This window comes from Drosophila tropicalis, unplaced genomic scaffold (assembly GCF_018151085.1).
Source record: "Drosophila tropicalis isolate 14030-0801.00 unplaced genomic scaffold, ASM1815108v1 contig_443, whole genome shotgun sequence".
Taxonomy (NCBI): Eukaryota; Metazoa; Arthropoda; class Insecta; order Diptera; family Drosophilidae; genus Drosophila; species Drosophila tropicalis.
Genome location: NW_027172907.1, coordinates 126,027 through 152,381, shown reverse-complemented (window position 1 = coordinate 152,381; position 26,355 = coordinate 126,027). Strand labels below are relative to the sequence as shown.

At 36.1% G+C, this 26,355-nt stretch overlaps 2 protein-coding genes across 4 annotated transcripts in view; both read left to right on the top strand.

Moving 5' to 3' along the window:
- The window catches only part of sfl (N-deacetylase and N-sulfotransferase sfl), a 64,867-nt gene extending 60,936 nt beyond the window's left edge, over positions 1-3,931 (top strand). The window contains exons 5-6 of the mRNA XM_068285847.1: positions 499-851; positions 2,388-3,931. Of these exons, the coding sequence (XP_068141948.1) occupies positions 499-851; positions 2,388-2,490 (456 nt within the window). The 3' untranslated portion in view covers positions 2,491-3,931. The remainder of the gene's footprint in view (positions 1-498; positions 852-2,387) is intronic.
- Positions 3,932-7,185: 3,254 nt separating this feature from the next.
- Positions 7,186-26,355, top strand: part of MCU (mitochondrial calcium uniporter) — a 54,303-nt gene continuing 35,133 nt past the window's right edge. For 2 of the 3 annotated variants that reach the window (XM_068286009.1, XM_068286007.1), the window contains exons 1-3: positions 7,186-7,347; positions 8,128-8,433; positions 24,779-24,899. In XM_068286009.1, the coding sequence (XP_068142110.1) occupies positions 8,299-8,433; positions 24,779-24,899 (256 nt within the window). In that variant the 5' untranslated portion in view covers positions 7,186-7,347; positions 8,128-8,298. The remainder of the gene's footprint in view (positions 7,348-8,127; positions 8,434-24,778; positions 24,900-26,355) is intronic. The other variant, XM_068286008.1, reaches the window with a different exon arrangement.

The following is a 26,355-nucleotide window of genomic DNA, read 5'->3' as shown; positions in this document are numbered from 1 at the left end:
TTAATCTTTAACCCTGTCTTCGTATAGACTTTTACATTTAAAGACTTGAAAAGTTTTTTTCTAAAAACATAAAAATAAGACAAGTAAAAAAAACAACTAATTTTTAATTTCAACTATAAATTCGTTAGCTTAAGATCCTTCTCCTGTACGAAATAAGTGCATCTTTTAGGCATCTTAAAGCAAATATTCTTTATGATTTATTTATTTTGTCAATCTTTATCCATTCCTGGCTTTTATGTTTCATTTTGCAAGAAAGAAATCCTTTTTTAAATTTTAAGCTCTAGCTCTGGTCTCGACATAGTCGATTCATTTCTGTGACACATTCTCTTATAATGCCTGCAGCAGCAGCATGTGTAGTTGCACCTCAGATTAGTCTTCGTTTTTGACATCAGGTGGATATGCGTTTTCTGTCTAGCTTTCTGTCCTTTTAGACCAGTTTAATTTGAGCAACTGCAACACATTTCATTCTCACCTTTTTTCTATTCTCTTTCTCATCAGGTAATCACAGCAAGTGATTCCGCACCAAAAGCACTCAAGGATTTACGCAATCGTTGCCTAAATCCAGGCAAATATGCCCAGCACTTGGAGCACTGGCTGGCCTACTATCCCGCCCAGCAAATGCATATCATTGATGGCGAACAGTTGCGCCTGAATCCCATCGATGTGATGAACGAGTTGCAGCGTTTCCTGAAAATCCAACCGCTGCTCGATTATTCAAATCATCTCCGCTACGATGTGAAGAAGGGCTTCTACTGTCAGGCTGTCAGCGAGAAGCGAACAAAATGCCTGGGCAAGTCCAAGGGGCGACAATACCCAACGATGGATGAACGTAGTGCCAAACTGTTGCAGCGGTGAGTCAAATTGAAACCCCGAAATCGGACCAAAAAAAGGGGCAAACGAAGCAAAGCGATAAAAAAAAAGTGAAAAAAGGAATGTACATGTGGAAAAGTGGAATCTTGTCTAGGTGTAAGTGATTTGGGCCGCTTTCAGTGAAGGATTAATGAACATATGTGAGAGTAGTGTCCGTGAGTGTGTGTGTGTGTGTCTGTTGGGTTGAGTTGGGTTGGATTTGGTAGGACACTATTTTTTCCCATAAGCAGTTTTGTGGTTATTTTTTTCTTTGTGTAAACGTTGTGAAGAAACGAAAGACAGGCAGGCAGGGTGTTTGACACTTTGCGGCCGCTGAAAGTGCACTTTGCTGTAGCTGTGATTTGCTCTTGGGTAGCTAGCTGCCAGCTGTCGTTTGACATGGGCAACGATTTGCTGGGGACATTTTTCACCGGCCCCCCATTTTTCCTCACTCCTGACTTGAGGCTGCCAAACAAAACAGATGCAATCACTTTGTAAAACTTGTGCCCCAATAAAGAACATGAGCATATGGATTTATATAAATAAAATGGAATTTCTCTTAACCAGAGAAACGACCTACCTTTGGTCGTGCCTCCTTCCCTACTCACGGGAATTTACACCAAAGAATGGCCTCAAGTCAGAGTAATGCGAGCCACATAGTTTGCAAATTTCTCATATTCTTACACGACAAGCTTAAGTATTGGATAATTACTGATTGATCTTATTCGACAGAGTTACCTAGTTTTAGTAGTTACCTAATAAACACTTAAGAAACAAACAGATGGATGGTATACAAAGCGATTCAATGAGTATATGGAACTGTTACTTTCATTTTCCCACAAGAAAGTGAAGCAGTTTCTGCTTTTCGTGGTCTAAATTGAATGAATCTTCCTTCCATTATTAATCGTAGAATAATGTTAGGACAAATAAATTTATGTAATTTCTGAATCTTCTAGTTATTATATTTTCCTATGTTCGTTGCTCTGAATTTAACTAGCCAGCTCAGAATCCGTTTATCCGTTACTGAACCCTCTATCCTGTTCTATGTATTATACCCATAGTAGTTAGCTGTTGCTATTTATAATCTGTTTTCTTATATTTAGAACCTCGAACAATTGTGGATCTGGGTTGATTTGGCCTTGTTAGAAACAATGATCCATCATGTAGGTATAAATTACCCAATCGTTGGCTAGGAGATTGGGATGGGCGTGTGCCGACTAATGAGCTCGGCTATGATTGATGAAGATAAGAGTTGCGGAGCCACAAAGTCCAACAGAACAAATATTTTAAACAATTTTTCGTTTTATTTTAAGTATTTCTCACGCTGCAGATCGTTGTGAAAAGTAATAAGCTATTTTCTCAAAACCGACTAAAGGGAGGGAGTTGTCGATTAGCGGTAGTAGTTGACCCTCTGGTCGTTGCTGTGGTCCTTAAGCACTTACACCAAGACCCACAGGAAAAGGACAGATTTGAAATTGAAAAAGCTTTTCTCGTTTGTAACTCATATTAATACGGAATCTTGTTCTCTTCTTTTGCAGGTATTTTTTGAATCACAACACGGCGCTGGTGAAACTGCTCAAAAAGCTCGGATCGCGCCCCATACCGCAATGGCTCAAGGATGATTTGTCCACGGGTACGTGATAGCAGCTATTCGGCATCAGAGGTGTGTCGGCTAGTGGAGCTGGACAAGATAGAGGAGGCAACCTCATCTCCATAGATGATGACGAAGATGCCGAAAATGGAGCCGTGCAAGGAAAGAGAGTCGGAGTAGGACATGGTGGTAGCAACAAATATCGCAAATTGCGGGCAAAACTCAGGAAACAATTGTATTGGCTGCATCAGGAGCAGGTGCTGGTGCAGGGACAGGACAGGGAGGACCATCTTACTTAACAGAGGAGACAGCAGCAATAGCAGCAGTCACAGCAACAGAAGTTGGCAGAGTCGGCGACATCACAACAACTGACAGGATGAGGACGAACGGAGGGAGAAGGCAAGAAGGAAATTGCACGCAACGAAAAATATATGTACAGCATAGCATATCTTGTAGCGAAGAGGAGGAGCAATGAAATGGGTGGCGAGGAGAGTGGAGGAGAATAGAAGAGAGAAATAACATAATTAGTTGCTTTTAACATGCATAAATATTTTTGTTTGCAGCTAATTAATGTCACTGCAGTTGTCAGTTGAAATGTTGTACAGTTATCTAGCTTAAATGTGTGCATGTCTGTCTGTGTTTGTATGCTTGTGTGTGTGCGTGTGCATGTGATGTAATTATATCTGTGTGTGTGTGAGTGTGTCTGTGTGTATGCATGTGAAAGGATAGAGTCAGCTCGCATTATGAATTCGCATAATTATAATAATAATTACCATGAATGGGCCATCATCATGAATATATTGCATAAGAGCGTTTTGTTAATTATTTAAATGTTTATTAGTTGATAATTGATGAAAAAAAGCAAAGATTTAGCATCCATTTAAGTCTGAACTTTTACATTTTCGTCGCCCATTTTTCATTGACTTTTATCCTGCCACAGTTCCGTTCCCTTTGGGTCGATTCGATTCCGTTCCGTTCAGTCAGTGTTAGATGCTACATGTACAATAGATAAGGCTGCTACTATACTACATATTTAACTTTAAATACGAACTCTATATTCCCTAGGGATGTATTATAAATAATTTTAGCTTTTAACCTGAAACCTTAACGAATTACCATTATACAATTAGAATTATGCTTAGAATTAAAACGCAAACAAACAAAACAGGCCGAAAAGTAAAACTCTATTAAAGAAACTTAAATACAGAATGATATATGTATGTATGTATTCAAATGTAAATGTTAAGATAAAGCTCTATTGTATATGTGTGTGTGTGTTTTTTTTTTTTTTTTTTTTTAGTATGTACATATATATAGATTAATCTACATATGTATGTGTGTGAGACAAAGTAGCATCCTATACTAAAGGTATTCGAGTTTTTGTTTATATGATAGCAGATACATAGTTGGATAATACATACATATATAAATTTAGATTAGGTAAACCAAACACAAACACACCCAAGAAAAATAAAAAGCAAAACAAACCTAGTTCAAGTTTAGATTCGTAATGCGACAATAAAAATAAAAAGCAAACACTATTGCAAGTGTAAATGAAATATAAAAGTTTGTCTAATGATTTACATTGTCGTGGGGTTCCCCCCTCAGTGAATTTGCAAATGTTTCTGACACATCCAGTTTGACATGAAGGTAACTGTAAATGTTGAAATAGTTTTATTTCATTTCAAGATAATTATACAAATATATCCAAAGCAATTCGAAATCTATTTTTTAGCCAATTTAATTAAACAATTATCTATGAAATGAACAAAAGTAATATAAAATTTACTAAAATATATATAATACATAAATATATATAATGATTTTACATGCCCCAAGCTCTCTGTACATCTCACTCTGTCTCTTTCTATTTCGTTATGGAGGCAATTTCTTCACGCTTCCCCCATTCGCTTTACAAGCTGTCTTTCTAGACTTATTGTTAGACAGACAGCGTTTAAGCAGAGCCGATTTATATATTGAACATAGCGTGTGTTTATTTTATTCAACTCAATCACCGATTTTTCGTCAACAACTCAAAGATATATCTTTAAGTGCATTATAATGCACCGCAGTACTTTAGATATCGACTCAGCTTCTCATACGGATCAAGTATAAGAACATATGTACATATATACATGGGCTGACCAATTTTATAATACCCTCTGATCGGGAATACAACATACAAACAGGAAAGTAAGGACCAGGGGGATGGGGCTAACTTTGTCACTCTTTCCTTATCCATAGCCGTTTTATCTAAAGAGTGTAATTCAATCTTTGGCTGGATTTTATCGGATATTTATTTATAAAAAATGGTTATCCGAAGTTGATAATAATTGCCAGAAGAATTTGTTTTTTACGTTTTTAACAGATTTTAGAATATCCTGTCGCGAATGGCAAAAACTAAGGACATGGCCATGGTCAACACCCTCCACCTGAAACCTTCTGAACTTTTGGAGGAATCACTTAAGGTATTTAAAGTTTTAAATATATTTATACGTCTTCTTTATTAATCTTCAATTTGTTTTTTTTTTCCATAGAAAAATTTGTGGAAGGAACATCCGTATCCCAAGAATTCGTAGACTTCGATGATTTTCTTTGAATATCTGAACAAAGCCACATTCTTCAAATTAAACAGTGGAACATCTGTTCAGCCATGCGAATGGACATTTTGAAGATCTTGTTATTCGTTTTTTTTAAGACAAAATACAAAATTTAAGCATTAAAATAATTTATATAAATGTCGTCTAATTTTAATTTATTTTTATTTCAAATTTGAATGAATTTTTTACAACTTTAAAACGCTTTGTATTAGTTTTGGTCAAGAGTGTGTTACGCATAGCAGGAATCATCTCCGACCATATAAAGTATATATATTCGTGATCAGCATGACAAGACAGGACAGACATTGTCCATCTCGATCAATGCAAACTCCCCCTAGACCGTAAGAGAAACAGAGTCCTATTGAAGACTGTACCAATTTTTATCAAAATCAGATGACTATATTAAATAGCTGCCATATAAACTTATAATAAAAGGGCATGTCGAAGCCTGAGCTTGTAGGCGGTTCTTTTCTTCTTCAGGGCATTCAAACAGCGCGCCAAATAAAAAATAGCGTTTGACAACACTGAAATCTACCCTTACCCGATTTTTCCACTTTTCAACACTGAAATCTTGAGTAGTAGTAGTAAACATTTACCAAGATAAAGTATGAAAATTGTCAGGATCGGACCACTATATCACATAGTTCTAGAAGAAACATTTTCATAAAAATTGGAGTGTCCCCATGAAATTTACTACGATGATAGTATAGGATGTAAAAATTCAGATTCCAAAATTTGATTCTGATCGGATCAGCCAATATAAATCGGTTCAACCGCTCCCGGCAGCGCTGCCAAGGACTGCAAGAGTATAAAAACTTCGGCATAGCCGAAGTTAGCTTCTTTGATATTTTTCAGCGTTTTAAATTTAAATTTTTCTAGCGAGCTCCGTATTTGGCATATGGCTAACAAACAGTCCATTTCGTGCAACTCTGCCGTTAAAATCATGGTTCCAGGAATTCGTCGCACCGTTTTAGAGCTCGAAACTTTCCCCAATTCATTTTTGACCTTAGCTGCAATGCGTCGGATTGCTCGATCACGATTTGCGAGCCACTTCATATTCGTAATCCAATTATAAAGTGGAATAATAATAATTCACATTGTTTCGACAAGAACAAAATTGTAAAAAAAAAGAATTGCCTGTATTCAGCGCTTAAATTCTACGAAATCGCTTTAATAGTCTGTGGCACTTTTTTTTTTTGTGAGCGTTTTAAATTTTACTTCAATCGCAAGAACAACGACAATCTTAATAGATTTTGGAAAGGAGAGTTCTGCCACATTCCGCAAAAGTAAATCTTTCAACAGCAGAAGCTGGCATCAAGCCCAAATCATTTAATGTCCTTCTTTCTACTTGACAGTCGCATTTTAATTTTGGTTGGGCGTTGATGTTTGCGTTGGCGGTTAAAATTGAATCTCCTTGAACTAAATATGTATGTTTTTGTTTTTGTACACTATTTAGTTTCATAAATTCCGAAGATTATCGGAATTTCTTCTCATTCTTTCGTTTCATTCTAAATTTATCTAACTTAACTGTGGGCCCAATTAGCTTGAGGCAAAGATATACCAAATATATTTTTGCAATTTCAAAATAACGTAACGCAAATTCTAGTTACTTTAAGCTGCCGCCACCGTTTTATCGTTATTAACAGACTCAAATAGTGGCCTCTGTTATTAACAGACTGAAATAGTGGTCTCTGTTAGGAACAGACTCAAAACAGCTAAAACCAGTAAGAGCAAACAGCGCTGGCAAATCTTCAAGTTATAAAAAGCTAAATAAACATCTCGAACCGGCAATATCCTCGAATAATAATTTCATCATGATCATATAATTGTAGTTGAATTAACAAATTTGTTTACCTGGATAGGCTCCATTATATTATATTAAATTACAAATTTGTTTAACACAAGTTCAAATGTAAATACTTCGTTTACATGAAAGTACAAAACGGTTTGGATTGTAAAGCGTGAATTCTGTTACGCCATATTTAAGCAATCAACTTTTTTTGTTTCTTTTTTAGCGTTATTAAAAAAATAATATTTTACATTTATTATAGCTAAATTTCCCGCCATCTGCGGCCGGCATTACCAGAACACGCGGTTAAATAGCTAAATTGGCTGCACTGATTACAGGCAGTAGATTGTTGACTTTTCGTACGCGCGGTTGTCGCGGCCGCTTAGCTTAAATTTTTTTTTTAGGATTTAAAAAAACCAAAATTAAACAATACCAAAACAAGTGAAAATTAAAAACTACCGCAGCAAAATAAAATTTAATAAATATTATACGTAATTGAGTCGTGTGTGCTTGTTTGTGTGAGTACTAGTGGGTGGTCAGTTGCATAGAAATGTTGCAAAAAGTTTGACAAGCCGAATTTGGATAGTGATAGAGAGATAGAGAAGGAGACAGACAGAGGGAGAAAGAGAGAGAGAGAGTGAAAAAGGCCGCAAAAACGCCGCTTGCTTAAAAATTTATTTTCATTATTATTATTATTATTAATTATCGGCCAAAAGTCACAATTTAAAAATTCAAGTGCCTATGCTTTTATCAGTAAAACAAAAAAACAAAGTCAAAGAATTATAAAATAAAATTGACTTTTTATATTTGTGCTTATTTGATGATTAACTCTTTATTTTAAATTGAGTTCAAGTTCGATTTAGTGAGTCTGAGAACCGGTAATTCATTCGGTATCTGAAATCTCCGCTTTGGCGGTCTCCCTTCTCACACCATCCCTCCACCATTACACGTGCTCGAAAGTCTTGTTGTTGTTGCAGCTTGTTGCTTTCGTGCTTTTCCTTAGGTGGAAAACAGAAAACATTTGTAACTAAATTCAATATTAAATGGCTTAAAGTAAATCTTAATTGAAGACTGATGGCTTACCTTCAATCCTCTACTCATAACATAATAAAGAGGGTGGAAGTCAAGGCGGGGCATGGTGCACCTCCTCCGTTCCGTTAAAATGGGTCGTAATTTTGGAAAATTCTGAAATCTGCAAAACTTAACTTACCGGGTGGACACAAGTTCAAATTCACTTGCATGCCACTCATTTGTCTCTCTCTCTCTTTCTCTCTTTTTTTTGGTATTTAACCCCACAGTGGTGCGTGCGTGTGTCGTCGTCGTCGGCGTAGCGTCTATTTTTTTCCCCCCAACACGTTTGTGTTGTTGTTTTTGTTTTTTTTTTTTGAGTTTTCTGGTGTTCTCTCAGTGTGTTGCAGTTGCACCTTGCTCTCTTTATCCTCCTATTCCACAACGTTCGCTGCCAAATCATGTCCAGAACAGGCGCCGCTGCGGTCAACACATTTCGCATACTCTTGCGCCATTCGTATCAACGGCATCGTTTCGGACGCTGTGGATTCCGTTTAGCGCCAACGCCAACGCCAATGGTGACGACCTTTGCTCTGGTAAGTGAAAATCAATCTTAACCCATAACCAGCTCCAGGAGGCCAAAATCTACATATGTATAGTGTCTTAACAATGTATATAAATATATGTATATGTACATATAAATAGAGAAGAGAGCGAGAGATAAGCATGGAACACACTCACACACACTCAACATCAAATGTGTGTAAAAAGTGCGTACGTTAAAAGTATGTCTGTCTGTCTCTCCCTCACTCCCGTCCAGCTGATGACAAGGGGGGGTAAAAAGGGGAATTTTTTCTCTCAAATTATTAAAATTTATGCAAAGAACTGAACCAGTCAAGAACATACAAACACCAAAATGCTTACGTATGTATGTATGTACATATGTGAGCATATAACACACACACACATGTATATATACATATTACCCACATATAGCACGTCGGTGTGTCTTGTGTGATATTCCAAGTGTTGCCAAGAGTTGCTTTCTTTCTGACATCTGCCGCAAAAAGGCGTAGCAAAGGAGCCGGCTAAAGGGGGGGGCCGCAGGAGAAAAGCCTTTTAAAAAAGAATATAATTTCTTACAAAGTGTTAGTTCGGAGGAGTTATTGAAAACTTTCTCAACTTTCTTTGGAAAGAAAAGTCTCCAACTTTAAATACTGCAAAATTTCATTTGAGATGTATGAATATCACTTTAAAAGCTGTTTTCAAAATACATATTTCATGATTTCGAAAATCTTTTTGTCTCAGAGAGTGAAAAAAATGTACTTATGTATGTACTTACTATTCAAAAGAACTTGTTTACTTAGCTCCTATTAGTTAATAATCCGATTAGATGACCATATTGTTTTAATGCTTCATAATGAACAGCCCTAAGAACTTTTTCACTCTTCCAAACATATTCGAAAGATCGAAATACACTGCACCATGATGTCTTGCTGTAAGCAGGCAGTGCCAAAAGATACAGTAGAACCTGGTTTAAAGGGAAATTCGCTGACTTGTTTGGTTCCCATACAAGAAGCTACTGACGTCAAAGAAAGAACTGAATGAATATGTTTGTGGGGAACGTTCCGGGGACAACATTAGACGACGGGCAGGACAGCAAAATGAAGATAGCATCTTGGAGGCAGTTAAGGCTGCAGAAATTCTGAATGAAGCTCTAATGAGCTTAAGAAATCCTGTGCGCGACTGTTTTTAGAAGTCAATATTAAAATTATGTTTCAAGTTCTACGAAATTTTACCTACTTTATTTAACTTTGTAAATCAAATCTACAACATGGTTTGAATAACAAATTTTCGGGTTAAGCGAGTAAAATAGGCGAATAAAATAGTTTTTTTTTAAAGTTTATTCCTGGGACCTACTTATCTTTGAGAATCAGTTTTCTGGTCGTAGAACTTGCCAAATAATTTGTACGTGAACAGTTTTTACGCTCATTAATCTGGCTATTAGTGTTAATTTTAAAGCCCTATTAATATATTATTTAAGACATAGCAAATTAGTTTCTTATTAATTAGTGAAATTCATAATTTTTATTGTTTTAAGAAAATTAAATTGATTTTATTTGGGCCTATTAATAATATGTCTGTAAAAATAATAATAAAAGATAAATTTTATATACATTTGCATACATACAAAGTTACCGCATACGCCCCTGACATTTGGCCAAGAATTGAGGTTCTCCGTCTCTCTCCCTCTTTTTTTCGCTTTTGGAGTGTGCCAAACTCAAGTTAAAGTTCTGCTTTTATCCTCTCTCTCTCTCTTCGATTTCCTTTCACTCTCTGTTTCCTCCTCTTAAGCTCTATTTTTGCACCTGTATGGGTGTGTCGTATATGTCAGGGTGTGTGTGTCCGTGTTTCAACTTGTTGTTGAAGTTGGCACCTGCGCGTCTCCAAACAGAAAACCAAATTTACTAAAGTCCAAAAAAAAAAAAAAAAACAAGAAAAACAAAACAAACAGCTGTCTAAAATTATTTCACATTGCAATATACATGACAGACACTGCAGCGGGTTAACGGACAGACTGAATGGTAGCTGACAGTTTGAAAAGCATTGAGAAAGGCTAAATTAATGAGTCATACCCTATTGGTTGGTTGGCTATGATTACTGATTGTAAGTTCGATTCATTCATTCATCAAAACAAAAACGAATATACTATAGAAATATAATAACAGGTTGAAGTGGAAAGAGGAAGCAAAATAGAATCATTTTGTTTTATTTGTTTGTCTTGGCTAAAGGCAAATAAAATTTGCATATAAAATGATTAGAATCGCCGTTATCTAAAGAGGGTTTTTTTCTGCGAGAATGTCGTCGTCGTTTTAGATGGGGTAGTTGGTGGTGTTGAAAGAAGAGAGTGAAAGAGAAGCCGAAGCTTAGCAAACAAAAGTGTCAAAAGCAGCAACACCAAATGCAAACAAAATGTTGATGTTATCAGTGGCGTATTTACAATTAGATGACGCCTAAGGCCATGCAGCATTAGCCGGCCCTTTCTTTTTCCAACTCATAACGTATACGCACGGTGTGACAGCTAACTAACTAATAATATTCCCGACAAAATCCTAATCATTTGAAAGTGTATTATGTAAAATTACGTAAATGATGATGGAAATTATTCGATATTGCTTACCACAATTGCGTGAACTTTGAATATGGAAGGCAATATTAAAGATTCTAGCATTAAGAGCTACTAAATTTGGTATGTAGAGTCTTTCCTCACGACCCTTTCCGCCGCCGCTTTTTAAAAAAAAACCAATAACTGTCTATTTGGCATACTAACATTTGCCAATAATATCTAGCAACACACTAAATTCAATCAAAATGGTACTAAAAATAGATAAGTTATGGAATGAACGTTTTCACTATGTGCGCCAAAAGGGCGGATTTGGCCTTGCGCATCCAAAAGTGAACGAGATAGTTAGATAGGTATGTACATATACATATAACAACCGCGGAGTAGTTCATTTGACACGTAGCAGTTATCCTATATATCTGGATGCTATATTTCCAAATGGAGCTACAATAATATTGTAAATTTTGACTTTGTTGTCTGCGTCAGATGCCAATAATACCTATATTTAGGACTTGGACATCAATTTGTTATTCTCCATTATAGTATATGATAGTCCTGATTTTTGTGTATCTTCCATGGAATCATCTGGACAGTTGAATAGACAATTCTCAAAAGTGACTTTGACACCCCTGTAAATATTTATTCTGAGCGGTCTATGGGAAGTTAAAAGGGTGTGCAACGTTCTCTAGTGATCCTGCCTTTATAGTTCTGGACGGCGACGATAGGATATGTGTGCGGGATAATCCTGTCTTGATCGATACCAACATTTGCGGGCTTGATGTTACTTGACGAATTGTCATTTTACTTATAATGCCACCATATCTAGCCCGGCAGTATGAACCACCTTATAACACACAAATTCAATTTCGCGTCGAAGGTTTTTCTACTAATTGCAGCGCTTTTAGCTTTCGAAATGAAAACTATGAAATTTATGCAACTTTTGTCATTTTTTGGCAATTGTGTTCCCGTCTACCTACCTGCGTCATAAGAGTCAGTCGAAAGTTCAGCGGTCTCCTTCGACCGCAAAAGAGTGTCATAAATATTATTATCCCTTTTGGCCACCATTTTGTGCTGCTCGCTGCCAATTTTGTTCGAGTTTATGTTTTTTGTTTTATTTACCATTTTTAATGCACTTTTTAATAGAATCCGTAGCTCTTCGGAAGCCCGGCCTCTACCCGAAAATCTATTATATTTGATTTCTTTTTGTTTTATTTTTATGTTGTTATTGGCAAAAAACTTTTCGGCGCCATTCGGTCTACCGCACAATATACAACATGTGCTCCCATCTTTGGTGCTGTCCGACTGCCGACAATAGCCACGCTTGCTTTTTTATCCTCAATTCCTTTTCTACGTTTTCATACCATGCAGCCAGAGAGTGTGAAATGGCATATTAATGTCGACGAACAGCCGAGTCGCATTAGCCACTTTCGTCTGTCCGTATGGACACCTATATCTCGGAGACTACACGAGCTAGAGCTAGCGAATTTGGTATGTAGACTCGAGTAGTGGGTAGGCAAATCTAGTTTCTTTCAAATTTTAACCACGCCTTCTTTTGCCTTAAATTTCATTTCCTTTTTTCAAAGACAACCAAGCTTGGTGTGTATGAAGATTCATTTGGTATGTCACTATGTGACAAAACGCGGAGTTTGGCCGTTGCCTGATGGCGGAGCTAAGAAAAAAATGCATACATCTGCATACATTTTGAAAATTGTTGTTTCACGTGGTGCATGGTACACAGAATTCGGCGTGATGAGTTAATTTTTTTTTTGTGTTTTGCCATGGCCATTTTTGGCCTTGGATATATTTTGTATGCATTTTATTTTTCGGATTCTGTGCAGATTTTGTGTCTTCTCTTGCATATATGTATGTATGTATGTATCTACATGTGTGTTTTTTTGGTGTGCAAAGGCATTGGACCATGGTGCGTATATTTTTCCTCCTCTTTGTCTCTTTCCTTGCTCTCTCTCTCCTTCTCTCTTTCTGTCTCTCTATCTCTCTCTTTTGGGTCAGCAATTATTCTATGCGAATATTCGATCAATTGATATTTAATTAAACTGAATGCATTGGATGACACTAGTTTTGATATCCGGCATGAGGCTTAATTTTTTTGTACTCTTGTCTCGTTATGCTGTAGCTCTGAACCAATACACACAAACATCAGCAAAGGCAACAAGAGAAGAAAAATTAATGAGGAAAAGCGGTAGTCGGACAATTATGTACATAAATGCCCTTGCTATAGGTTGACTTTAAAGCAAATCGTTACACACAAGTCTACTTTTCCAGTTTCCAGCACATTAAACATTACAGATTGCATATTGAAGGTACATCTTTTAAACGGGCAGGTTCAAGGTTCTTTCCCCCAAATTAAACGAAATGAATCAGTCACGGGTTTCTTCATTATTTTGAGTTTTCAGGACACTATCTATTCCTTTCAGTGAATAAAGGATCTTTTAAATTTAATTGTAAGTTTCGCCCTCGAAATCAAGCAATTTAATCTAATCCTTTCTTCTAAGTAAATTGAGCCTTCCTTAATCCATGAAAGTTTCTTAATAAGATATTTTAGTGGAATTATATAATTCTGTATACTAAGTAATGTTCAGAAAGCCAGTTTAGTTGTAAAATATTGCAAAAATTAAAAGCTCATAGGGGCAATATAGTAAGTAGAATATGTGGTACATTATTTGTTTGTTTTGAAAGTTATCGGAAAAATTTTCAAAAGGTGCTATAACCAAGTAGGCTCTGTATGAACACCTGGATCTCAAAGGCTATAAAAGCTAGAGAGAGGGAGAAAAATGGGTCCTTCAACCAAAGGGTTTCCCAAACCTTCTTGTAAGAAAAACAAAAGTCGGACGACTAATTTGTACAAAAGTATTCTTACTCTTAAACTACGAAAATAAGTACATTGAATTTCCCGTTCATGCTATTTATTTTTATCAAAATCTGATAAAAAAAATAAGATAGTTTTTATCGCCATTCAACTAGTGGCTTCATATCTCTTTAACAAAATCTTGTTCATTGTTTGGGGAGATTTTAATTTACATGTTAATTTTTATTAATTATTATAAAAGTTTATTGAAAATGTATTATTTAAAGTGGACCTGAGTGATAAGATTATACTACTCGAATGAACAATAAGACAAAAGGAAAAGATAACAATTGATATACTACATACCGACGATAACCTTTAAGCTGCCAACTGACTTCCAATCTCTTCGTATTCTCTCAAAAACCCATCAACGATCATAAGCATCCAAATCTTAACTTTACCAATATATGTATGTACATACATTTATTTATTTATACATTGAGACTAGAGATCTGCATGAATGATAGACAAATCCATTTGATATAGCAATGTCCAAAACGTAATGAATGAGTTGAATGTGGCAATCATTCTTGATTACATTTTCCAAGGTTTGTTCCAAAATATCCGATCCAATACAAGGCAATACAATTTTTGGCGTATTGATGTTAAAATTTGAATATTAATTTCATATCATTCATGATTTTCCTAACATTTTTGATCAAATTAACTGGTTTTTGCTTCAAAACGTCCCAATCAGAATGAGACAATTCGAATCGATTCGAGTTTTTCATTCATGCAGCTCTTTAATTGAGGCACATGTATATATTGTGGCCAAAGCAACTATAAGACTATTTATCAAAGCAACTATAAGATGGTAAGCTTATCAGTCAAGTGCCGGTTAGAGAATGTATTAGACTTTTTATTTCAAAAGTTTAACTTATAATTATAAATAAAATATTGATTATTCACTACAAGGCAATAAACGTGTGACTTGCTACAGCTGACTTATGTATGTTCTCTCTTCTCTCTCCCCCTCGTTTGTTCTGGTCAGAGCTAAACAAGTGTTCTGTTGTTGATATCGCAATTTCTTATAATCGTGCCGTCGACTTTTCTTAAAACTCAAAACACGCCTATGACTATGTTCTCGTATATATTTATGTATTTATATATGTACATATATATATACATACTCTTATAGCTTGAATGTAATCTGATGAATCATGGGGGGAAAAATTCACATTCCTAAAAAGTTGTTTGAGATTGTGTCTATTGGAATGTTTATTTGCCTTATTTATGAACGAATTTTAAACCTGAAAGCTTTAACTTGCCCCCAAAAAATCAGATGTCTTGCTCCGTTGTTGAAGACGAACGCCCAAAAGCTTTCGACTTAACCCATTTCAACAAAAACACACAAAGAAAACCACAGCAAATCTGCATATTATGCCGAGAAGCTTGTCTTCCCAGCCCCAGCCCCAGACGGAGCCTTAGAAACTCCAACACATCTAACTCTTGCGCCCTTTGCTGTCTCTGGGGTTTTTCGTTTCGTTTTTGGGGAAAACTTGTGCACGTTTTCTCACACACATACACTCATCCACACAATTACTATGCATCGGCGTTAAGGGGAAATCTTTCGCTAGCTAAAAGTAAACATTCATTCTGGAGCAGGGAAAATATTTAAACAAAAGTGGAATAAAATCGCAAGGATATGCGTAATTAATGCTACTTAAATTCTGCCAATGTATGCCAAAAGGGATGAAGGATGATAAACAATGTGCTGGGGGGAGCGGGGTGGAGCGGATTGGTGGAAGACATGGAGCTGCGAGTCTGGATGGAAGCTGGCAAAGGTTCGCCATTAGGCCGTTTCGTCCTCATCGTCATAGTTACTTCGCTTCATCAGCAGAAAACTTTCAAAATTGCGAGAGTAATTTTGCTTGTTGTATTAATATTTGTGGCTCGGAGGCAAATATGTAGGAGCATCGCGTGAATTTATGTAGGAGGAGGGAATGTTAATGATGGTAAATGGCAAAATAGTACACTGCAAGACTTTAAAACTACTTTAACTAATAATAAAAAAAAACAAAATTGTTTTTTTTTTCCATTGTCTAAAAAACAAGGATAGAAGTTTCGATTACAGTCGACTATTTTTTGTCAACTTTTTAACTATTTCAAATTCAGCGAAATTAAGTCCCAAAAGTATGCCATGAACAACCGAAGAGTTCAATTTTGGAAACATGTGAAGAAGAATATTCTGTGAATAAAAAAAATCCTTAAATCAAGCATACGAAAAGGTGGACATTCCCAGCAAGGAACTGTAAGAACTCTTCAAAGGTCCCAACTGCCGCCTCCACTTTAAGTAGGATCGCTTTCTGGGTTGCCATTTGATTTGTAGCCTACTTCGGGTACATAAGAACGTAACTTTTCAATTGCAAAAGTACATAAATCCAATTTATGATATAGGATGGCCTACGATCAATTTGAGTTTTCCCAACTAAGGTACTCAATGACCTCTTAATTCAATTATCAACTCTTCGATTGCCATCGCACAGTGGACCGATTATAAAATATTCATAGCAAAAAGCAGAGAGTCTTGTCAAAATAAAATACGAAGTGCAAAAAAGAACATTTGTCTATCTATCAAACTCGGCAAATCTATAAATGAATGCATTAAACTAACATATCTTGAATAATTGGTAAAGACGAATTGAAATCGTCTTGGACATACAAATTTTACCCATTCCTACCTCCTCAACCGCACATCCATAACCTCCTGCCAATATTGTAACTCCGTTTCCCTATCCTACAAGAATGCCCGAATATTGTTACCCATAGGAAATCATTTTTCCCATCCTTTAATCCACCCTTTAACCACACTCTTTAACACATAAGAACCTGTCCAAAGTAATTTAATATTTAAAATCAACAAACCAATACTTAGATAGAGTCGTATACCCAGTTATATTCAACAAATATAATCTCACTTTGCAAATATATGTATAAATACACTTCCTGTAAGTCCAACTATAAGTATATTAGAAGGTCTCTGCAGTCACTGTTCTGTATATAATAATAATAGTAACAATAAACTGTTCCCGAAATTATACTTTTGGCGACTGTTAGAGCGAAGATAATGTGTCGCCTTCTTATCAGCTACACTTCAAATACATATTAAGCGTCTAAGCCTACATCACAAAATAATGAAAGCTAAAGCAGCAGGTCAAAAAAATTTCAAATAAAATAGTGGTTATAGTTCTTTCGCTAAAATCAACAACGAAAACGGTGTCTTGACGCTCTTGCGGCCAGCGTAGAGGGTTAAACGATAAGTATTATTTCGTTTAAGACCCTAAATATCTTGTTTACTTTATTAAATCAGCGCATTTCAATTTATAACCACGAAAAAGAGAGTACGGCTTTGGGGTCTGATTTTAAGTAAATTTATTGGCCGAAGTTCTTTGCTAATGTGTTGCAGGGTCAACAATCTTTTAAACAGAAAAAGCAGCAAGTAATTTATACAGTTAATATTTGTACTAGAAACCCGAATCCCTTCCAAAATGGGTATATTCATTTTGGTCAGAACTGTGCAACGCATGTAAGGAAACAAATAATATGGACTTCCATAGCCATATAGACAGGTCTCTCCATTCGTCCGACCGTCTGGATCAACGCAAACTCCTGCTGTTAAAGTTACAGATCAAACTGGATTGAATCACCAAAATCATATAGCTCGAATTTTTTATGCGACTATCGCAAAAACAAAATGGTCAACTAATGCACCGAATTAACCATAATTCTGTAAGTTTTTATTAAAATTGCTTACACATTTACATATTTGCCGTATAAACAGACAATGAATCAATTGGTTAATTTGCCAGAAAGGGTATACAAATTTTGGCAATGACCAATTAGCCTTGCCCCTTGGTTTTGCATAAATTTGTTCGCTTTTTCCTGAGCTTAACATTCAATGGGGGCAAATGCTGAGAAACGCGAAGGAATTGGTAAACACCGATGGGGACCCTTGACATCCCTCAACCAAAAGTTAACTGCATAAGAGTCTAGTTAATAATTCAGTTCAGGTTCGCTTCACAAAAAAGAATGTATAGGGAAGAGAGCTGGGACGCATCATCCCGACGACAGCATACGGCCTGCTGTGGCACTCAGAAGCAAATTTTCCTATTAAATGCAAAATTGCCACAAAACAAGCTACATAAATTTACAAAGAACTGTTGTCCTTTTTTTTATTCTTGTTAAAGGGCTTTGTGATAAGGTTTCTATAGAAAGGGTTAACTGAAAGAGATTTATATTTAGACGCCTTTTGCAACAAAGCGAAAGGCTTCGACTTTGTAATACCCTCTGCGAGTTCAATCGCCAACTCGACATGAAAATTCGCACCCTTGAAGTTCAGTTTTTTAAAAGCTTTGCATTTTAATAGCCAAAGGGACCCTGTTGCGATTACTTTTTCCGCTGTAAGCGCTGCGCATTAGAGCGTAAAATTAGCGGTCTTTTTCCAGAACCAGCCATTACTCTGATTACTTCTGCCAAAATTCTCTCTTTTGCTGCTCATTGCTCCATAGTTCATAAGGTTACCACTAACAATAAGTCTATACTGGATAGTGCCTCGAAAATAATGCTTTAAAATGCCTGGTTCCTAGATATATACATACATTGTACAAATTTTTAGTAGGTACAGGAGAACCTTTAACATGGAACACTCACAGGGCGCTTTGGGTGCTTAGGGCACATGGCGAGTAGGGAGAAGGAGCCACCTGAATTATGTCGTTTGCATGTCGTTTCGAGTGGCAACACTTGCACAGCTTGTGGGCGCACTTCAACACTTGGCCGCGTTTTGTTGCCCGGGCTAATTGAGAACACGCCGCTGCTCTTGGGTGTGTCCCGCTTCTTTTTCTTCCTGCCTGTTTTTGGGCTGAAAAGTAAGCAAATTAAAATTTGGTCGCTCATGTTACCGAAAGAAAGGTCGTACTTTGAGAAATTGTTCATGCATGGGCCACTAGAAAGTAGGATAGGAATCAAAGAGAGATCTGGCTGAAAGAGCGAAAGGAAAACAAACGACAAGGAGCGCCTATAAATGTTACGAAAGACCAACAAGAAGCTGTAAAAGGATAAATTGGCTGCTTTCTTGATGTTCTTCCTACGCTCTCGGGTTTGGCCATTTTGTGAATTTTACATCAAGTGGCGCCTGCCTACCTTGCTCCATTTGCTTCGTTTACAATCAAATAAATTCCAACTGAGTCTAGACACAAAAGTATTTTGCTAATTAAAGCCACCCTCACTTGTATATCCTTCCTGTTCCGTCCTGGTTGTCCTGGATTGTTAATGAGCCATTATTTTGAGTGAGTAACGCAATTACTCTGATGTCGGTTTAATTCCCACCACCCATCACCCTCTCTCCCTTCGGCATGTCATATCATGCACCACTTCTTTCAATTTCTCTCATTCGGGGTTCCTTTGAGTTATTTACCATCCGTACCCGTAGGCGACTCTTTACACTTGCACAGAGTAGTGGCCAGTTCCCGAAGATTAACCAACCTGAGCGCCTCTGCTATCCCCAACTTTTGACATGAATACATATATACATTGATTGAAAAAACATTGTCGAAGGGGAGGGCGAAGAGACATTCAATTACACTGCATACATTTACCAAAGAACGTTGTTGGAGAGGAGGGCGGAGATTCATCCAATTACACTGCATACATTTACGAACTATTTGCTATTTCGGTAGTAGTTCTTATGGATCTAATTATGTTCTGCTTTTATTCTTTCAATTACAACTAAGTAAGTAAGTTAATATCAACATTGATATTCTTTGATAATTTTAATTGTCGAAAATTGTTCTCGATTTTTATTGGCACGGATTACGTGAGTTATCAACAAATAAACAGAGAAATGCTGAACATTTACCACATCTCTAATGCATTTTCATTTTCAAAATTGACTGAAACACATACTTGCATACATCAAAGAACACGGATAGGGATATACCGCACACATGACGTATACGTATCATACACATTACGCATACGTAATGCAAATACAAAATGTATGCCAAACTACCAAACTGCCATCCAAACCAGACAGAACTACAGACAAACAGGCAATTCCCCAAACATTCGCCGAACAAAAACGGATAGAAACGGATAAATGTATTGCCAAAATGAGACCATAAAACATATTTAACAAACGGCTTGCATAAATAGCCCATCCAAGCTCCAAAGAAAACGCTCAAACATGTCCAATAAGCCCAAAGTTTCTCTCATGTGTGTAAGATGAAAATTCTTTGGTCATACTTAACTTTTGTGCGTGCTTTCTCTCTCTCTGTGTGCGTGTGTGCGTCTGTATGGCTACATTTTATGACATTCAGACAATCAAATGGGCAATATGTCTACGAGTGTAGTGTGTAGAAAGATAGTGGCAGTTGGAGAGAAAAATAGCAAGAGAGTAAGATATCTTGTTTATTAAATGAATAACGAAAACCGAGGCAAGAGAAAAATACATATTAAAGATTATTTCTATTTTCATTTTGCTGAAAACTTTTCTCACTCAACATTTGATTTTGTATATGTATTTATCTATGTGAACGTATAGTACATACAAACATTTCTATGTGTACGTGCATATATGGTATATTGTACACGACTAATTTTAGTCTGTCTGCTTTCAATTCATTTCATTTTATCTTGAATTTTTGATGTTTGTCGTTGACGTTTTTGTTTACCCGTTTTCTTTACATACCCTTACCAGATATTCCTATATCTTTCATTTTGAATCCATCTTCCATATCTTACTTTCTTAGTGCATTAAAGTTTGTTAAAATGTTTCCAAAGTAACTGTTATTAAATGGCGATTCTTCTTTTTTAATTCTTATGGATAAATTTCACGCTTACAATGTTTTGAAAGGGCATGCAAACGTTGGTGTAGTCACAAAGATTTCCTTGTATTTGATTTGGTAGCTTGTGTTCTTTTTTTTCCTTGCTAAATATTTACTTGCAGAAAAATTCACAAAAAATTGTTATTCACTTTGAATGAAAAGAAGCAAAAATAAACAAAAGAAAAAAAAGATTTTTGTACATATATACATACACACATATATGTCTATCTGATCTACATTTATTTATGTGGTGTGTGTGTATGAGTGTGTGTGCGCGGTTTTGTTTCGACATTTTCAGCATGTGGCTAATTTATTAGCTTTTCCACTTCAACTTTCTAACTTAATATTTATAGAAATTTATCGACATTTATAAACATAGATAAATGTATTCAGTTTCATTTTCGAGCTCTGTTCCCATTCTTCAGTAATCTGGGGTTTATAATAATTTTAAATTTAATCCCAATTATTGAATAAAATTTTACAGAGAACTACTTAAGTATGATTTGATTTATTATTACGATTTCGCATTGGAATTTTCCCAACATGTTTTAGCTGTTGAAATGAAAATAATTATACTTTTTTTTTTGGCAAAATGTGCAATGAAAAATATAAGTTTGGTTAAACCGAAGTTTATATACTCTTTCAGTCTTTTACGATTGTATTTAAGAATTTTCCTGAAAATCAGCTGTCTTTAAACTCTCTTCCCTTTATCACTTTCTACTTCGCTAAGCCCTCAAATTTCTTTTTCTTTTCATTCCATAGAATATATTTTTCAGTGTATTTTTCTGTCCTTTTTCTGGAACTTCATGACCTACTATTGAATTTCTTCTTCATTATTTTGTTAGCCCGGCTTTCTGGCTTTTTCTTGGTTTTGGGGCAAACTTTTAATTGCTATAAACACCCGAATGTAACTGCCCATAAGTATGCTACACATATTTGATAGTATGCTAACTGTGTATTTCTCAGTTTACCTGGTAAACTATTAATATTCAAAATGATATTTTCATGGCAATCTCCTGAGAAATAACGAAGTTATTGAAAAAAATTACTCTTTTTGGCTGATTGTTTCTATGAGAGCTACTTATATAAAATATCCTCTTTTATCCTCAGTCCGAAACTACTATTTTATATATATATATTTAAAACCATAGAGTTTTGACTATTCTATTCTTTAAGACTGAATATTTTGTTAGTTTTCAATATTCTGAAAAATTTGTTACACTACAAATATGAAAGTTTCAAATATTTTGCACCTCAAAAGATAGTGTACACATCAATCAATTGCGTTTTACCATCAATTTGGTCAAAAAAATTATCAAAATCTTTCTTCTATCGTCAATATTGTAAGAATGTAACATCTGCTCGACCACAGCTTTCGTAAACACTGATGAAAATGTCCCTGTCGTCAATATTGTATATTTTGATTAATATCCTCCTGCTTTTCAGTGAGAAATCTATAATGGAATCGTGCAGTATAAAGAGTAAAAGTTACGTAAGCCCAAATTACTTCAGGGTAGTGTGTAAAGTATTCCAAAAATTTAGCATTTTTCGCAAAATGAGCTCTTATGCATATAAACATGCTTGCCTTTTCTAGCTATCCTTGTCTCTTTTCGTGTTCTTTTGTTCATTTTTATTACCTGGAATGTTGCTCAGCCGACTACGCCTGCTGTTACATCCCCTACCCTGCCCCTTCTCCATCTACCGGCGCCTCTCTCGAGTATCTTTTGTCAAGTCAGCTTGGCGTTTGCCTTTCAGCTTTCTGTTATTGTTTTTGTGAAAAGAATTATCCGAGACAACGACCGCACGTGGTGGCCACATTGTCAGAGGCTGATTATGAAGCAATTCCTGCCAACATATCCGTGAGAGTATAGTATAAAGGTAGGTGAAATGAAAATGAAGATAGAGATGATGATGGTGATATTTTCTGATGTTTGTTGTCGGGTGAGTGGGGTACAATATGTTTAAAGTTGTTGGCCCCACAACACAGATTAAATTTAACCTGATTTGACTCAAGTTGCTGCTCCTTGATAGCAGCAGGTGTAATTTTATAAAATTACATTTTCATTTCCGACAGAGAATTTTCCGAGCTGCGATTGCTATTTACTTTGACGATCATAAAAACAAAAAAAGCGGACATCAAAAAACTTTTGTGCAGCATACTTTTGGGCTCATCTTGACTTGTTTGAGCTGTCTGAGCTTGTTAAATTTATGCCTTAGCTAATGTTTCATCTGCTTCGCTTCAGCGTGTAAATGCCTTTTGGGTAAACTTTTCTGCCACTTCCTTCATTTATTTTCTTCCTTTTTTGTTTTTTTTTTTTTGTATACCCTTACAAAAACCGTATATGAATTTTTGTCAGTGGTATATCTGTATATAAGTAAAAGTATATCTGTATATTCTTCTAATACTGGGTCAACGCAAATTGCTCCTAAACCCCGGATTTGAATGCGAATTTCTACATACTGCAAGCATGGTGATTCTCGGATTCAGCCAAAAACCAAATAACTATATTACTAATAATTCTGGTCATAAACATGTTCTTGTTGATTATGCGATTATCACCAAACTAGATGATTAACTTGCGACAACAATATCATACCCGTTCTAACGAAAGGAAAGAGTAACAAAAAAAATTACAAGGGTAAATAAAACTTCGGCGAGGCCGAGATTTTAGCCCCTGTCCTGTTTTTTTATAACATTTGATCACGAGGCCAGAAAGTTGCGGCTAAAAGGCAGCAAGTTGTTTGTCTTGCAGTTGACCAGAAATGTTCATCAATAATTCGCTCTGGCAAATCACAAAAAAGAGACGGAAAAAAAGGAGAAAAGTTTTGTGAACAGAATGTGATTTATGGCTAAGACTGGCAGCCTGGCCGGGTGGTCGGCTGGTTGCGTATGTCGGGGGTTTAGCAAACAAAACTTCGCGTCATTTATTTGCCATTTAAATTTCAATTACCTTGGGGATGCATTTTCTTCTTTGTACTGTTCTGTTTTTTCATGGTTTTTATTTTTGTTTTCATTTTTTTTTGGAGAGTTTCGAATTGCTATTGAATTATTGAAACGGTTGATTGAAGTCAAGCGCAAAATCCAATCAGCAGAAGTTGAAAATGGCATGTACACAGTGGTAGTTCTGAATTTAGCAATCTTGGTTTTTCCTTTTATAATAAAGATTTTATGCGATGTCAACACGATGATATCAAACAGTTTTAATCGGGGGTGTCACCGAAATCTTTAAAGATTTTGTGGCAGTTTGTTTTGAGAATCTCTCAAATCAAATCGAAAACTTGTTAGTTCGTTTTTGGAACTATTTTTAGATTTAGCACCAACGATTACCAATAGCACCTTATTGTAATTTATACATACATATATTTTTGACCACCTCAAAAGCCTCGGAGACTATTAAAACTAGAACCACCAAATATATTTTAGTGTGGACGGAGATCAAGTTAATTTCACATATTTTGCCACGCCCCTACGGGAGATACAATGTTTCCAAGTTGGTCTTCTAAATTTCCAACATTTATTTGTCTATGTGCATGGTATAGCAAAGTCGACGAGACGATTTACTTACATAATTTTCTTTCGAAAGCCCTGTGCTATTTGCCAAACGCTTTTTCCCGCTCGACCCGTGTGTAAATTTGAGTGTGATTGCTCATACGCAATGTGGGCTGAATAAGATGTTTGCTACAGTCGAGGGTGAGTTAACCCCTGGCACTTGTTTTTTACATCTTCTACTCAACTCCACTGGAGCTCATCCATTTCCATCTCACATCCACTCCAACGCACCTTCAACTCACTTCCAACTTAACAATAACTGTATTTACGCTCGTTTTGCTTCGTTCGTTTATGGCAAGCACGTGATTTCACTGGGGAGCATTTTAACTTAATTAGGTAGGGCTCGGCACATGCTAGAAACAAGATAGCAACCTGAGAATATGAATGAGAAGGGCGTGCAGATGGGTGAAGGGGATATGGAGATGCTGCGGTTGTTTAACGTTTTGTAATATATTTATTTTGCTTTGCCCCAACTGGTCTTCTCGAAAAAGATCCATGGCTAATTTATGGCACAATCAATAAGTCCGAAAATGGAGCCTCATTAATGTTAATTGACACATTTTCTACTTTTTCCTTGCAGCACTTGCAACAACAATCACACAGAACATTTTCATCATCAGCATCATCGACAACATCGGATGATGACGAGCCAAATGGACGGAAAAACCTTGACAAGCATAAAAAGCAACTGGATATGGGAGGTGAGTAAAGAGGAGGAAAAGAATGCTCAAAAGAAGGAGAAAGAAAATGGAAAACACGTAGGAGTAAACACAATTTTTGTAATACTTGAATTTAATATGGAAATTTATTGAGATTGAAGTTGAGAGATATGGCAGATGAGGACAATGATAATTCAATTATATTTGTCACACAAAATAAAATGGTCAATCGAAACCAGCCGAAGCAGATGAAAATCAAAACACAATTATCGAAATGTTCAGATAAAGCGAGTTGATAAATAATGAATAATGGCAAAAGCCTGTAAAAGAAAATCTAGAAAAATCATTCAAAATAATTTGATACATAATTTTAGAGGAACCAAACAAGTAATGTTAGGTGTAAGTAAATCGTGATTTTGGTCTTGTTCCAGGACATTTTTTAATACTTTTTTTTCCTGAAATTGATAGAGAGTTATATTATACGAAACTACCTGAAAACACAAGTCGCAATCTATGATAGAGATATGTTAAAATCGCTTTCAAAGTCGGAAAAGTTCTTAATTTTCAAATACCAATACAATTCAACTACCGACTAAAAGCTCAGGGGTTAGTATGTGTGTATGTATGGCTCAAATTTTGCAATTTTTTGTTGCTTTACTGGTTTTTGTATGGGAATCTGGTGTAGGAGTTTGCGTGGTGAATGTTTTGGCTCAATGTGAGCTCCACCACCCTTGACCGTGGGCGAGATGGTTGTCGGTGGGCCCCCACCGTTGCCCGTGTTGTCAATCGTAGTGAGGCTTGGGAACTTAGGCGTTGGTGTCGATCGGGACGCGACCTTCGCCTTAGGCGAACATACCTTTGTCAATCTACGGAATAAGAAAAAGAAACAAAATTATGAACCATGCCAAATAACTCTCCAACCAACTATTGAAAATTGTCGTCAAAGTTTGTATCACCATATCGCTTTTGTTTGTACTTTGTTTCGTGGCGTGAGATGGCTAGTAGGGTTTGTCCATGGAGTGCACCCGTCGATGAGTAGCTTCGTTGCTTCAATGGCACTTATATTACAAGACTCTTTATGGAGTTCGACATGTAGGCGTTCATACAGACCAACATATCGAAAACACTCTTCTGTCAGTCACATACACTTTGGTGACTTCAGTATATAAAAGAGATGGTGTAATGACTTCAATTTACTTTCTCTTATCGATTAAATTAAAGGGAATTTATCCATTGCTCATAATATTAAATTTAATTACAGGTTAGTTTTGCATAATTTGCGTATTGTATGACTTTTAATGACACTGACAGATGCTAGCGTTATCGACAACTTTGTGTTCGTGTTTAATATGTTCCTGCCTTTACTTTTTCCTGTGACCAGCCCGTTCCAAGTAGCCGGATGAGTGCGATGGATTTGGGCGCCATTTAATTAGCTTTTTGGTTTGACTTTTATTTTATAACAGCGACACATGCTGTCGCAGTTTGTTAAATGAATTGC